At 54.2% G+C, this 14,900-nt stretch overlaps 1 protein-coding gene across 1 annotated transcript in view; it reads right to left on the reverse strand.

Annotated features, from left to right (window-relative positions):
- The window catches only part of Myh9 (myosin heavy chain 9), an 86,703-nt gene that overhangs the window by 39,753 nt on the left and 32,050 nt on the right, over positions 1-14,900 (reverse strand). The window contains exon 3 of the mRNA XM_028871057.2: positions 11,768-11,924. Coding sequence (XP_028726890.1) covers positions 11,768-11,924 — 157 coding nt within the window. The remainder of the gene's footprint in view (positions 1-11,767; positions 11,925-14,900) is intronic.

A 14,900-nucleotide genomic window follows, 5' to 3' on the forward strand; every position in this document is an offset into this window, starting at 1 on the left:
CTTTGCATGTGGGGACAACTGCACTCTGAAAGCTAAGCTGGATGGTCACCGTCCAGGACAATCTGCTGAGCCGGGTGGGTGCTGAGTGTCCCACTTCAAACCCTATAGAGTCAAAGCGGCTGAAGCCAGCATCATACTGTTTGGTAACATCTGAACTACGATGAGGTACCTGACTGTGGATCTCCACAGCCCAAGGTAGACTGGCTACCCACTCCCCTCTGTGATGATTTTGATAAGTCTAACACATAAAACAGAGCTGGTGCTGACCCTGTAAGCACAGTAAACTCCTGCGGGGCCCCTATCATCTCTGTGATAGGGCAGCGGTGGCAGAGCCGGGGGCAGGAGGGCCGATGAGGGGGCACTGGCGGCTGCCAGCAGAACCAGCACTGCCGGACAGTAGGTGCTAGCCGTTCATGAAGGGCACTTCCGGCTCCTGCTCGGGCTCAGGGGCCCATGTGACAAGGTTCTGGGCGAACGACTCACGACTTTCTGAGTACATGGCCTCAGGACATGGAATTAGCCATCCAACACCAGACTGACCAGGCAGATGACCTGCCCTCCCGTAGGCCAGCTTTCTAGCTGGCCCAGTCTCAAGAGCGTATAGGGCTGAGTTCACACTGCCATCCTCACTCTGTCAACTGGCTGGGCAGGAGGGAAAGCTGGACTCCAAGACAGGAAGCTGGAAAAGGAAGCCTCGCATCCTATAGGGGGGCAGCAGCTGCCCATGCCTCAGCTGCAGCCTCCATCCTCATCTCAAGAAACGACCACCAAGCCAGGCGCTTGGAGGCCGAGGCAGAACTGCTGTGGACTGAAGGCCAGGGTGAGCCCACCCAAAAGATGAGAAAGAAGAAACTGCCTTGGGGTGGGAGTATGGGGGAGCCCCATCACTCCCACTCACACAAACACTATCCCACTTCCCTGAGAACCACTCAGGGAGAAGGCCTTGCCCTGCGTTCTTCGAGGCTGCCAGACAAGGACTGAGACAGAGCCGAGCCGAGTCGAGCCGAGCCTGGATAGGACAGGCAGGGATGCAGGAAAAAGCAGGAGGTGGCTCTTTTCACCCCTCCCTCCCCAACAGCAGTGTGGCCCCTGAGGCTGGAGCAAGCATTTCTGTCATCCCAGGCTCTGCCCTCCCCCAGCAGCTCCCTGTGGTCGGCCCAGCTGTGGCGGCCCAGCTGTGGCTGCAGGCGGGCATGTTTAGTCACCACCCCAGAGCAGGCAAGAATGTACCTGCGTGTGCTGGCGAGGCATGAGCAGAAAGGGCCTGGTGCTACCATAAAAGGAAACATTCTCCATTCCTTCAGAAGGAAGTGTTTCCCAGGGCTGTCCAGGCCCAGACCCTGGATGACTGGAATTCCTTTAACTGCGTGAGGAGGAGTCAGAGGCTTCACTACTGAGCAGGAAGCGGGGTGGCCTACACACATGCACACGTGGACACACATGCAGAGAAACAGAGACATGGGGGCAGCTGTGTTCAGGCCTGTATGCACACAGAAGCACACCTGCACACACACAGGCGTGTGGCCTGGTACACAAGAATGTGTGCAGAGACATGTAAGCAGGAACGTGTGAGTAGTGCATGGAGCAGCACACACTCAGACACTTGTGTGCAAACAGAGTCGGTGAGTGCCCGCAGCAGTCCAGAGACACTTGGGTGTAAACAGATCCACTTCTGTACATACGTATACACAGAGGCCTGCACACACTCCAAAAGCTTAACCCTCGGAGCCAGACTCAACATGGAAGTTCAGCCTACCCGCACCCCCAGCTCTTCCTCCTTGCCCTCTCCTCTCCACTTCCAGAGGCTGTTTCTGCCACGACAGCCCAAACACAAGTCCAAAGGAATCCCAGCCTGCCTTGCCAGACTCTGCTGAGCCAGCGCATTCACAAAGACGACCTGCCCAGAGGCCCCCTCCTCCCTTCGGGTGAGCCCCCCACCCCCACCCCAACACTTAGCACGGTAGAGCCACCTGCTTAAATCGGCTCACACATAGACTCTCAAAGCCTCAAAGTCCTTACAACCCTTTCTGGAAGCTTTCTCTTGACCTCCTGGACAGCCAAAGGAAACCCTCTCCGGTCAGGTAAGGCAGGAGGTAGCTGCTGATGTGACTGCTTGCTCTGTCTAGCTTGTTCCACAGCAGCTTGTTTGAGATTTGCTCCTGAGCTCAGAGCATCCCTTACAGATAATGGCATAAATGCCCAGCAAGTGGTGGGCTCTTGGCCTGAGCCGGCTCATCCTGCTGCCTGCCGTCCCGTGTGTTCTAGCAGGGACGCTCCGTGGCACTCACGCCAGCAGCCTGGCCTCACACTGTCGTCTCAGTGGCTGAGGACACACAGAGGCCCGCTGGACGGCCCAGGAGTTTATCTGCAACGCGTTTCTGTCTTTCTTCTACGTGTCACCTGGGAGTCAACAGTCACCGGCATAACCTTATTCAAAAACACGGGCTCTGAACCGCCCAGGACCCCATCTCATGCCGGGCCCCACCTCAGAGGATGTGGGCTGAGGCAGCACTGTGAGTCTCAGCCACGGTTTCTAGAACTCGCACGGCTGCAGCCTTTCCTCAGTCAGAATCCTAGCAAAGCCCTGAGCAGCAGACAGTGGCCAGCAGCACTGGTCACACCCCCAGAGCAGATAGAAAGGAAGCCATTAGCTGTGTCCTTGAACCCGAGGCCCTTCCCTTGACCTCTGGGAATGAACAGGGTCTGCTCGGAAGACCTGCACAGACGAATGCTTGAGGCCACTCAGGAAGCTGTCCTTAACCACCCCTACACCACATCTCCAAGCTCCCAAAAGAGCTTTCCTTCCAGAACCACAAGAAAGGCGCTCGTGAGTGAAACACTCAACAGTGAGGCTCTCCCGCCCCTGAGCTGACTTTACACTCAGAGGCTGAGTCCACGGAATGAGGTCACAGAGCTGATGTGGCCACCCTGAGCGGACAGGTTTCCAGCTAACTCAGAAAAACACCCGCGGCCTTGGCTGCAGGTGTTTCATCCCCGGGATCTAGATTCCGATACACATGGGGGGAGGGGGCGCTCATGCGATGGCTCACTTCCTCTGGGAGAGGAGCTATGGCTGATTCTTGTCCATAAAAGGCCGTGAGGCTCGAGGCTACTAGCACAGTGGTGACATCAGCCAGACAGGAAGTACAGGAGGAAGGGGTGCAGGCCGCTACTAGAACTGACTCACGGCCGGCCGGCTCAGAAAGCGTACCTCCCAGGAGGAACTGTCAAAAGGCCATAGCTGGGTGAGTGCCCTGCCTGAGGAACCCCCATTCCCAGGTCCACCGGGTTCTCTGGGGCTGAGAAGCAGATATGGTCAAGGTGAGCCAATAGCAAACAGCAACAGAGTAGGCAACGTGCCCACCTGAGTCATGACAAGCAGCACCCCTCCAAATGTGCTCTGGAGACAATCACACAGCAGACCTGGGGGTGGCTTACTGGGTGCAGACTGTGTGGGCAAGGTGACTTCTGCACCGGGTCACCCTGGGCAGACACTCAAACTCCAGAGTCATGTCTCTGGACACCATCTGGGTGTCAGGAAGTCAAAACACAAAGGACTGTGCAAAGCATATAAAATGTGGGGTTCCAGTTCAAAGCCAGAAGTGGGAAGGCCTTAGTGTGGCCTGGAGATAAGACCTCAGATCCTGAGGAAGCTGGCGATTGGACTCAGGCAGGTCTTTGTCCCGGTAAAAGCACCTACAGGCTGGGTTCAACTTAGATGCACAGAGTCCAGAGCCATGCATGATGAGAGAGAACCTTTGGGGCGACTCTGATGTCTCCCCAGGCAGCCCAATCACAGCCTGCGTGACAAGCACTCGGGAAGCAGACAGAAAGGTGAGAAGGAAGGATGCAAAAACCACTTCCTACTCACTAGCAGAGGCTGCAGACAGGCGGAACAGGGGTCTTCTAGCAGTCTCTACAAGGCAGCCCTTTAAGAAGGAAGTCCCCCCCACCCCCCCACCCTATGGTCTAGGACACACATGTAGTCACTCACTCAGCAGCAATCTGTGCTAGAGACAGATGGACTTGGCCTCCTCAGGAAGACCTGCCCCAAGAAGCCTGGGCCCCAGGTGCAAAGGGCAGGAGTCGGGCAGCCCTCCCTGTCAGGCCCTGGATGATCAGAACAAAGCTCCAGGGATGACTCTTGACCTTCACTGTGCTAAAAGGGAGACCCCAAACAAGCCTTCTCTTGGCCAGATGCACCAGCAACACTCAGGTGCGCAGGCAGGCGACTCCCACTTCTCTGCCTACAAGGCTGAGAGGAAATGCTCTTGACTGGCAACTAGCTCACCTGGCACAGGTGCCTCCAACAGGTCAGTCAGGTTGGCAATCCAACACCACCTGAGTGCCCACTGCCCACGGCAAATGCCTTCAGGAAGCACCCTGGCCGGCTCTGCCGTGCTCAGAGGAAAGGGGGGCCTTGCTGGATGCTGGACAGAGGGGGAGGAGCCACGTGGATGGTTCTGCAGAGCTGTGCTCTTTGGGGAAGGAGTAAAAGGACAGAAGCAAAACAGGACAGACGGAAGCTAGATGGACACAGCCAGGCAAGGCTCAGGGAGAGCTGATCCCCAAAGGATGACCACTGACGGCCCCTGGATAAGCTCAGGAACATCAGTGAGGAGAGCTACAGTGTGGGGGGTGCTCTTGAAGACGCCCGGGCCCCTAGGAGCCTTGCCAGTCTAGCAAGAGTATGCTGGAGGCTGCCAGGGAAGAGCATGCCACAGGAGACAGCTGCACACCCTTCTCCTTTCCGGTTGGGCCTTGGCACCACTGTGTTTCTGGACCAGCTGAAGGTGGGCAGACAAGACTAGGAGCGGGGGTGACCCCCTGACCCCTAAGCTATACCGTCTGAAGGCTAAAAACATTAGGTCCTCGGAGTCAATCCTGAGCCAGTAGCCCGGGGGGCAAGACTGCAGGAACTTCATGTGCACAGGCTGCCCGCTGGTTTCTCTCTCTCTGGCTTCGGGAAATTATTTTGTTCTCATCCGACAGCTCCACTCCAGAAAGGCAACGGGGAAGGAGAGTGTCTGCTCTCTGAACACGGACTGTCTGGACGTGGGAGAGCAGGACACGCGGGCACAGCCATGCTGACAGCAGCAAACACGCTCTGCCCACTGCACTTTACGGGTGGCCTTTTTAAAGCGGGTTTTCCCTGTACGTGTGTCTATGTGCCTGGTGCCCTCTGAGGCCAAAGAGGGCATTAAACCCCCTAAACCTGGAGTTACTGGCATTTGTGAGCCAACCATGTGGATGCTGGGGACTCAACCCTGGTCCTCTAGAAGAGCATCCATTGCTCCTAACCACTGAACCATCTCTCCAGCCCCCCCCCCCCACACACACACACACAGGTAGACTTTTTCTATTTGCCTCATTTGAGGGGGTGAGGGTGGATGGACTAACAAAACCATGGGGTCGAGGTTCAACTGCTCTCAAAGTGGCTTTGCTGGCCCAGGTCAAAGCAGGGGGGAGGGACCACTGTTGGGCTGGATGGAAACCATAAAGCTGAGTTGTGAGAAAGGGCCTTTCCACTGGGCTAGGGATTCCGCTCAGCAGACCACCAGACTCACAGACCATCTACTGGGATCAATCCCTAGCGCACAAAAAAGAAAAGAAACCAGAAGAAAGGACCTACTTACCACGCACTCCTCTCTAGAAATAAGAGCCCAGATGTGAGAACGATACAACTGAGGAGATTGTAGTGAGGGAGCTCACTCCAGGAGCAGACCTGCCTGCCATCCAGGAGCAGACCTGCCTGCCATCCAGGGAGCAGCCTCCTAGCTCCAGAACTGTGGTAGAAGTAGGTGGAAGGCTTGTATGTCTCGGTGCTTCTATTGGCCCACCAGCAATAGGAGACAGACACACACACACACACACACACACACACACACACACACACACACACACACACACACACACACCTGGAACAAAGTGACATCTTCGTAAAAGACCCACCCAAGGCCTAATTGCTACAAGGCTGAAGCCCCTCTGGAGATAGTGAAGTCAGTCTATGCCTGTGGCTCTGAGACTGAGACGCCCCGGGGAAAGTACCTGCTCATTTGCTAGTCATGAACAGGCTGGCAGGGATGTCAGGACTGGGCACTAGGAAGGTCCCATGGAGGCTGTGTCTCCAGTCTCCTACTGGCCCTTCTCCAGGTACCTGCCGCACAGGCCAGCACTGCCCTGAGCCTGGCCATGTTAGCTGCATCAAGGTGAGAGGCACAGAAAACAAAGACCCTATCATGGTATACCGCTGCGCCATAGCCAAGCCAATTAACAAGTGAAAGAGCCAGAGTCCTACTCTATCTGGTCCAAACTCCATATTCTTCCCAGACGCAGCTCTCAAGCCGTGTTCAAGTTCCAGGGCACACCAGCTCTATGTGGGCCCCTCACTGATATCGAGGAGCTGGGGCACCCGGCACTTCTGGGTACCAGTCAGCAACCCTCTGGGCAGGACCTTTATCTGCAGGAGTAGACAGTCCACAGTGCACAGCACACAGGAGGCACGGGGCACGGCCCTCCTCAGGGAAGCCACACTGCCTCCTGAAGCACACGGTGAGGGGGTGAGGCGCAGGGCTGGCTCCACACCTCCCCAGCAGACAGGGAGGCCTTTGTGTGAGGAGGCTGGCCAGCATCAGGCCTCCTGGCCGGCACATTCCTGCTTAAGTGGAGTCATCACATCTGTGGCTTCCCGCTGCTCCAACTCCAAAGCTGCCACTCAAGTCCTAAAATACTCTCTCCTGCCTCTGATGAGCTGAGGGCTTTTCCTCAAGAAGACCCTGGAACCCCAGGGCAGACACAGAGAGAGGGGAAGGCAGGTCTCTCTCTCTCACCTCCACCTAACTGCCAGGCTGGGAAGAATTCCTTCAAGGACTAGCCAGAAAAGAAGAGGGGCAACAGTAGCCATGCCCTCCTGGTCAGAGACTCAAGAGACCCCAGTTCCCATCACATCAGCTAATGCACCTGAGCCCATCCCTTCACCTGTGTGTGAGCCAGGGGGACCATGCATGGATGGGAAGGGGGCACACAAATCTCACTGTCACTGTCTACTCAGCGAGGTCAGACGACCACCAAGAAAAATGTGCTCCTCCACTGGGCACTGGAGCGACTACTCGGTGACCAACCGCTTCCAGGGCAGCTTCCGTAGAGAAGCCAAGGAGGGCTGAGAGGAAGAACCTTGCCCTGTTACCACCACAGAGTGCAAGGGCAGCCCGCAGTGCAAGCCAACACCCCTGCCGCCCTGAGAGCGAACCAGACCTGGCTCGGAGCTAGGAAGCATGGCTTCTTTTCCACCTGCCTTGGGAGACAGCTGAACTCAAATTCTCTCACTGACCAGACGAACACTCACTCTAACGGATTTCCTGTGCCTGCCCTGGGGTGCACCTGCACCCTACAAGCTGGGGGCGGCAACGCAAGTTCACACTCTGCCCTGGTTCCTAAGGCTGAAATGCCTCTTAACAGCCACGGATGGCAGAAATAAAACAAACGGAGAGCCAGGCAGGGTTAGAGTGGTGAGCCGACCAGCCAACACAACTCTAATTAAGCCCAAGGCTGGAGATTCAAACAACAAACAGAACTGTGCAGGCGCGTCTGGGCTGCACCATAACCACTTATTAACATAGACCGGCCAGGTTTCCCATGGTCTCTACCTCCACAGTGCTTTTCCCTGCCACACCAGCCTCGGCAGCCACAACTTCCTTGAACTCCAAGACACCCGGCACCTGTTGCCACTGCACTGGCACCAGGTATCAGCAGCAGCAGCTTGCCTTGTGCATCTGTGGCCCCAGATCTGTCCTCAAACATGTCTTTTCTATCCATCTGGATGGCCAGGGCCTCCAGGAACAGGATAACCCTTTTGGTATCCTGGCATTTTCTATCACCTGTTTGTGTGGCCTAAGCCAGACACCGTACACTCCAATGCCCTATCCTGTGACCACAGCAGACAATACTAATCTATCCCAGAGTTCTTTGAGATTGTGTTTCAAATCCTTGACAGTACAGGGTCCACCCAACTGTTGATTAACCAGAACTAACAGTCACAGTAAAACCAATCTATAAAGTTGAGTCTACAGATTTTCAACTGGGGACAATTTTGTCTATCAAGGAACATCTAATGAAGTGGCTGGTGATTTTTTTGTTACAAGTAGAGAGAATGAAAAGAGGCCAGGATACTAGTATGCATCCTACAGCATCCCAAATGTCATATTTGAGAAAGCCTGGCTTAGTCTAACAAATATGTAAATAGCTTATAATCTACCACCCAAACCAGGAAGACACTGAAAGAGCCACAGGCAGGAACCAAGACTGTATCGGCAAACCCCAGTACCGAAGGGTTCAGACAAGGAAGGAGGGCTCAAAACGCTTGTCTCATAAAAGTCCCCAGAAAAAGCCACCAACTACCCTATTTGGCAGAATAAATGCTAGTATGTCATAAGCCACAGCCAACTCAGGAAGGAAATTTTTGCCTAGTTCTTGGGGGAGGGGAGCAGAAGAGGAACCATCTGGCCATACCTTTTAAGACTGGGTGGGGGTGGGGGAGGGCCATGACAAAGCAAACCTGCCCCCTCTCCCTCACTGGGTGGGCAGCGAGCCCTAAGGCTCCACCCCAAAACAGAGAGTGACAGGCTCCAACAGCCTGAAGAGCAAGGTTCCACCTACAATACCTGGCTTAGGGTAAGAAGCCAGGGTTCCTTTTGGAAACACTCTCTACTAGTGAGTGACCCATGGGGTCACAGCCCCCTTCGTGCCCCAAGAACAAGACACCTACTGCTAAAGGCCTTGTGGGCCCACTGTGTACAACAAGAAGGAACTTTTCAACAGCTCAGACTGTGCTCAGTAGGGCCACTTGGGGGCTAAGGAGTTCCGGCAAGCCCAAAGCAAAACAGGAAGCGAAGTGGGGGCTGTGGGTGAGAGAACGTGTGGCCCAGCCCTGCACAGACCATTCCTGAAGCAGCACAGGGCTTGTGGGTCCCCACACGGACAAGCATCCCCTCCAACTGTCCCTCAGCTCGCTCCCTGCTGATACTGTGCCACTCACTCTCTGTCTGCTAAGGACAAGACACGTTATTTTATCTCTGTCTCATAACCATTTCCAATCTATGTGACCTTGGGAAATCCTCCCCCAACTTCCTTCTTGAGCGAAAGAAAGCTGGCTAACTCTTGGGGAAGCGGCCGCAGGTTATCTGAGGAGAGTCTAAGGGTCCACTCCAATGTCTGGCTGTGGAGCCACTCTGCACCGCTCGCTCCCCCATGACCGCCTGGAAGAGAGCAGCTTGAATCCTGGTGGAGAATGAGAACATGCCCTACTCAGGGAGACCCCAAGTGCACTTCTCGAGCTGCGCCACCGGAGAGCCAAGGAAAAGTGACTCATAACCTCTAGAGACAGGGACTCAGACTCCTCTGGAATCTCACAAAATGTTCTCCCACCAGACTGCTCTCATTAGCACTTTCAAACAGACATCCTCCTTTATTTAAAACCAAAGGGCTGGCTTCCACAAGGAATCCTCAGAGATGTGAACACAAGCCAAAGGCTAGGCCAAACTTGCACATCCTGCCTAATTAATAACCTGACCGGGAAATACCTTGTGCACAGCACTGGGACAGAGTGAAGGGTGCACACTGCCGTTTTAAACCACGAAACCCAGGCAAAGCCAATATGAGGGACATCACCACCACCGCCCAGATGGACTGCAGGGCTTAAAGAACAAAGAATGCAAAAGAAACCACTATCAAAACAAGACGGCCATACTGTTTGGGAGTCGGGGCCTGAGTTAGGATTGCATGTGCCAGGGACTTGTCAAGGCTCTAAGAATATAAGGGCAGCCAGGGCCTAGTCCATACCGAGGTAGAGAAAATAAAAGTTTAAAATGCAAAAGCAAAGCATTGCCAGGCTCTGGCGCAAAGCTGGCACGAGTCTTCTCCCTGGGGGGCAGAGGGCTCAGGAGAGGAGCAGTGACGTACTGAGCGCTATGTGCCAGTGGAGTAAGTGTGGCGCTCTGAAGCAGAAAGACCTGCTAGAGAAATGCATGAAGGTTCTCTACGTGTCTAACTCTAAGATCTGCAGTCTAGAAAAGTGGTCACCTGACAGGTAGAGGCTCTGACAGAACAGAGGTTAAAAGGCCAATGGTACAGACAAGGAGTTGCAAAGCCAGACCTAAGGCCAGAGCCGTGAGGGTGGGAAGAAAACTGGATCAGAAACAGCAGCAGAAAGAACACCTACAGAGTAGGCTGAAGCCAGGCATGGAGAAGCACAAGGCAGGAGGACTCTGAGTTCAAGACCATCCTGGGCTACACCGTGAGGTACTGTCTCAGAACCCAAAAAACACAACAAAATGAAAGTGTTGGCTGAGTTGGGAAAAGGGGTGAGGACGGGAGAGGGTGTGACAAGCCTGGGCTCTAGGCTTCTAGCAGCAATTCGGGGACAGACTGCCTGGCGGCAGTGATCGGGGACAGTACCAGTGCGCAGCCAGACACTGAAGGCAGAAACCACTCCAGTGGTTGAATGAAAGGCCCGGGGCTGAGGCTGAGCCTAAAAGGCAGAAGCAAGAGCACCATGGAGACGGCCAAGTAGACGGGGAGGAGGGAGTCAGAGGGAGCAGAGACGCCTGGAGGAAAGGCAGGGAGAATGCCCCACACCAGGACAGGGAAGACAGTGGAGACTCGGAAGTATGGAGGTAATGGGTGACCTGTCAGTCAGTCTAGCCAGGAAGTGGCCAAGGGGTGTGGTCAGGGCTACAAGGAATTAGTGAACAAACATCCTCCCAAAGCTGTGCCAGGACAGAGGACACAGCAAGCAGAGAGGAGCAGGCAGCAGGTGAGACTTCACCTCTGCTCTCTAAAGGGGGAACGCACGCCAGCGTATGCACTGTCTGCAAGGAACACAAGGAGAAAACACGGGGAGAATGAGGAACTCACAGAAGGACCGAGAACAGATCCAGAAACTGACGTGGGAACTCTTAGAAGGATGAGTACATGGGAAAACAATCAGGAAGTGTATCTTTAACGTTTCTAGAACAGTCTGTCAACACACCAACATGTCCTTTAGATAGCCATTGGCCCTGGCTCTCATATGATGATTGATACACCAGCCTCCGTGATGCCCTGCCCCATCACCAGTCACTAGAGCAATGCGACACTAAATGTGGATCAACTCCTGCAAGTGTCTTGACATGACAGGTAGGGATGGAACCCCTAGAAAGGCCAGGCCAGGACCTCAGCACCCCGAAGCACTCACCTGTGGTAGTATTGTGTTCCCCAAAATATTGTGTACTCTAATAAATTTATCTGGGGTCAGAGAACAGACAGCCACTAGATACAAAGGCTAGAAAATGGTGGCACTCACACCTTTAATCCTAGCATTCCAGAGATAGAAATCCCTCTGGATCTCTGTGAGTTCAAGGCCACATTGGAAATAGCCAAGCAAGGTGACACATGCCTTTAATCCCAGAAAGCCAGCCTTTAATCCCAGGGAGTGGTGGTAGAAAGCAGAAAGATATATAAGACGTGAGGGCCAGAAACTAGAAGTTTTTGGCTGGTTAAGCATTTTGGCCTGGTTAAGCTTTCAGGCTATGGAGCAACACAGTTCAGCTGAGATTCATTCTGGAGGAGGACTCAGAGGCCTCCAGTCTGAGGAGACAAGACCAGCTGAGGATCCGGCGAGGTGAGATAGCTGCGGCTGTTCTGTCTCTCTGATCTACCAGCATGGACCCCAATAACTCGCCTCAGGTTTGATTTTATTAATAAGAACTTTTAAGTATCCTGCTACACTCACCCTGCATCATGCTTCTGTAGGCGGTATCTGTGATGGCGTAGATGTGGGGTGGCATCTCGTGCCTCTTCTTGCCCTTGTACATGTCCACAATCTCCTCTGAGTAGATGGGCAGGTTCTTATAAGGGTTGATGACCACACAGAACAGGCCTGAGTAGGTCTACAGAAAGCAACAGAAAGAAATGGTTTAGCAAGTCTGAGTCTTGACAGCATTTGTGCGGCTGAGTGTCCACTGTTCCCAAGACCACAACTCCGCCTAGGGAGAAAGTGCTCTCTGGTGTCCCTGCAGCTGCTGATGCTGCAGGCATACGAGTACTCTCTCAACACAGGTGGCTGCAGGCTTTGTATGCTGACAAGTGTGCATCAGACAAGGTCCATAGCAAAGTACACAGAAGTCAAGTTTATGCAAAACCAGCCAGGCATGGTGGTGCAGCCTTTAATCCCAGCACTCGGGAGGCAGAGGCAGGCGGATCTCTGAGTCTGAGGTCAGCCTGGTCTACAGAGTGAGTTCCAGGACAGCAAGGGCTACACAGAGAAACACTGTCTCAAAAAACAAAAAGCAAAACAAAAAAACATCAGATCCTAGGACAATAAGAGATGTGTCGGCCACTGTGAGAGATGCACAAAGATTAAGGATTCAACTGTATCTCAGAAAACTGCAAAGAAGCACAAGTAATTCTACATTGACACACACGTGCTCCACCCTCCTAACACTGGGAAAGCTCGCCACAGATCCTCAATGGCTAAAAGCTAGCTCGTGCCCTGCATTCCTGTACAAATCGTTAAAAAAACATAAGGGCTACTTTTGGGTCCTCTAAAAGGCTCCTCAAGGGGCAGAAACCCAAAACTGTCAATACCCTTAAGGCCAGATACCTACAAGACACCCAATGTTCCAGGTCTACTTTGACCTTTAAAAGCAAAACCCTGGAGTCAGATACACTGAGTTCAAATCCCAACTGAGATGCAGGGGTGGGGTCCTTACCCTTCTTCCTCCATTTCCCAACCTGTAGAAAGAGCATGGGTGGAAACTGGTCCCTTACTCAATGGTGAGGAGTAGGAACACCGTTGTGGAGAGCTGCTGTTTGAGGCTGCTTCCTACGGTGAGCTTACACAGACAGCTCTTTCCTCCATGTTTCTAGAGGAAATGCCCACAATCCCTTGTGACCAATTCTAATAAATCCCCTGCTTATTTCAAACACACAGATGGTGGGCTCTTAACCAGCACATGAGATCTGTCCCTGCGAAGGGCATCCAGGGATGCTCAGTTTGGGGAACCCGGCTGTCTTCAAACAGCAATGGCAACCTCGGGGCCATCTTCCTGGGGAAACGATTCCAAGCTGGAGGGAAAGCTGGGGAGCGAGGTCCAGCACCCCAGGCTCCCCACCAAAACTGACGTCTGCTAAGGGACAATCGAAGGTCACAAGGCATGAAGCCTCACTGGGAACAAACTCAGGCCTCCAGAGGACCAGGGTCGACCGACCTCCTTGGTCTGGAGGGCCAAGTCTCCAGACATCCTTTGCTTTCCTCACTCCCTGCTCCCTGCATCCCCGCTGTACACTTCCACCCCGATCCAGGAGCAGCCCATCTGGGAGCAGATCGTGGGATGCATCCGGTCCCTTCCACCCGCGCTCTCTCTAGTAAACTGCAAGGGCTCAACCCAGGGAGGGCTTCACATAGAAGCCAGGCATGAAGACAGGGTTCCCCCCCAGCACTGGCCAAAGGCTCTCCTTGGAACTTCGAACGAGCGAGGCTGAGGACGATGCTCAGAGGACCCCACCACCCAGACACGGGTCAGCTGCCCTCCTGAGGGAACTGGTCTGTACCCTAATTGGGTGCACTGGTCTGCACTGGGGAGAGCAGCTGACCTGATACTAACGAAGACTTCCTTCTTCCCAGGGAGTTGTGGGAATGGGACGGGGGTCCCGCCATGTATTCTCCTTCCAACTACTCTATTTTCAAGGGACCAGGGAGGTCAAAGCAAAGAAACCCAAATGTGGCACTGGCTTGGGTGCTGCCAAAGGAAGAAGGGAGCGAGGTCATCTTGTGGGATCCTCTGTGTGAATGTCAGATGGCTTTAGGTAGGGACCAGATAGAAGGATAGACAACAGTGAGGTCATCCCAGGATCTTCCAACAATTGGACTTTGTCCTCGGCCTTGGAGAAAAAAACCCTACATCTAGGAACTCCAACCCGATAAAAGCCAAGGACACATGGTCCCACATATAGGGTGTGCCACAAAGCCAGATGTTTGAAACAGCTGGCAGAAACAACAGAAGGGGACAGGGGGTCATTAGGACCATTCTTTTGGACAGCTGGGTGGGCAGATGACACTACAGGGGGCCCTAAAGGACTCTGGGCTAACCCCAAGCCAGGGACACTGGGCAGCTGAGCCCCGAGAAGGGGGCACACAGCTCAGGTGGGAGGAAGGAGCACATTAAACGTTCACGGAGGCCAGACACTGAGCAAGTGGCTCTGCTCCCACGCAGCCACACCAGGGAGCTGCTCCATTCACAGGCCACAGAGGCTCTTTGTGCCCAGTCGCCCCCTGTCCCAGGGCCTCACTTCCCCCGAAGGAGAAGACAGAGCAGCTGTGGTGCAGAATTGGCCGTGCCGCCCACAAGGCGAGGCAAATGCAGCATGAAGGTTCCTGGGGTCACAGTGTGGGACCTTGCTACACATATCTAGGCTGTGAGGGAGGCTGCACCCTGCCCAGCCACCAAAGGCTTTGACTGCCCCAGTTCTGCACCTGCTGGGTGGGATCTCCACTAGCAACTCCTAGTGATGCTACCTGGGGGACGGTCTGTGGCGGGGGAACCTACACAGGACAGCCAAGAGAGCAAACCAAGAGCTGATGCCTGCCACCAGAGCTTGGGGGGGCGGGGGAAGCTTGGCTTCTACACGCCACATCCACCTACAGAATGACGTCCTGCCAGTCACTCACAAGGGTGTACTGCCTTAATACCGAATTACTTTGACAGCTAATATTGCCTGCGTGGGAAGGAAAGACCACTGGCAGCTAGCTAGAGGCAAGAGCAGGTGGCCAGTCGGTTTCTCACCCAGGGGTTCAGTTAAATGGAGACACCAGTGGCAGACCAAGTAGAGGACTTGGACTGAAACAGCAGTGCCCGGAGTCCGGA

The sequence above is a fragment of the Peromyscus leucopus genome, chromosome 20 (genome assembly GCF_004664715.2).
Source record: "Peromyscus leucopus breed LL Stock chromosome 20, UCI_PerLeu_2.1, whole genome shotgun sequence".
In the NCBI taxonomy this organism is placed as follows: Eukaryota; Metazoa; Chordata; class Mammalia; order Rodentia; family Cricetidae; genus Peromyscus; species Peromyscus leucopus.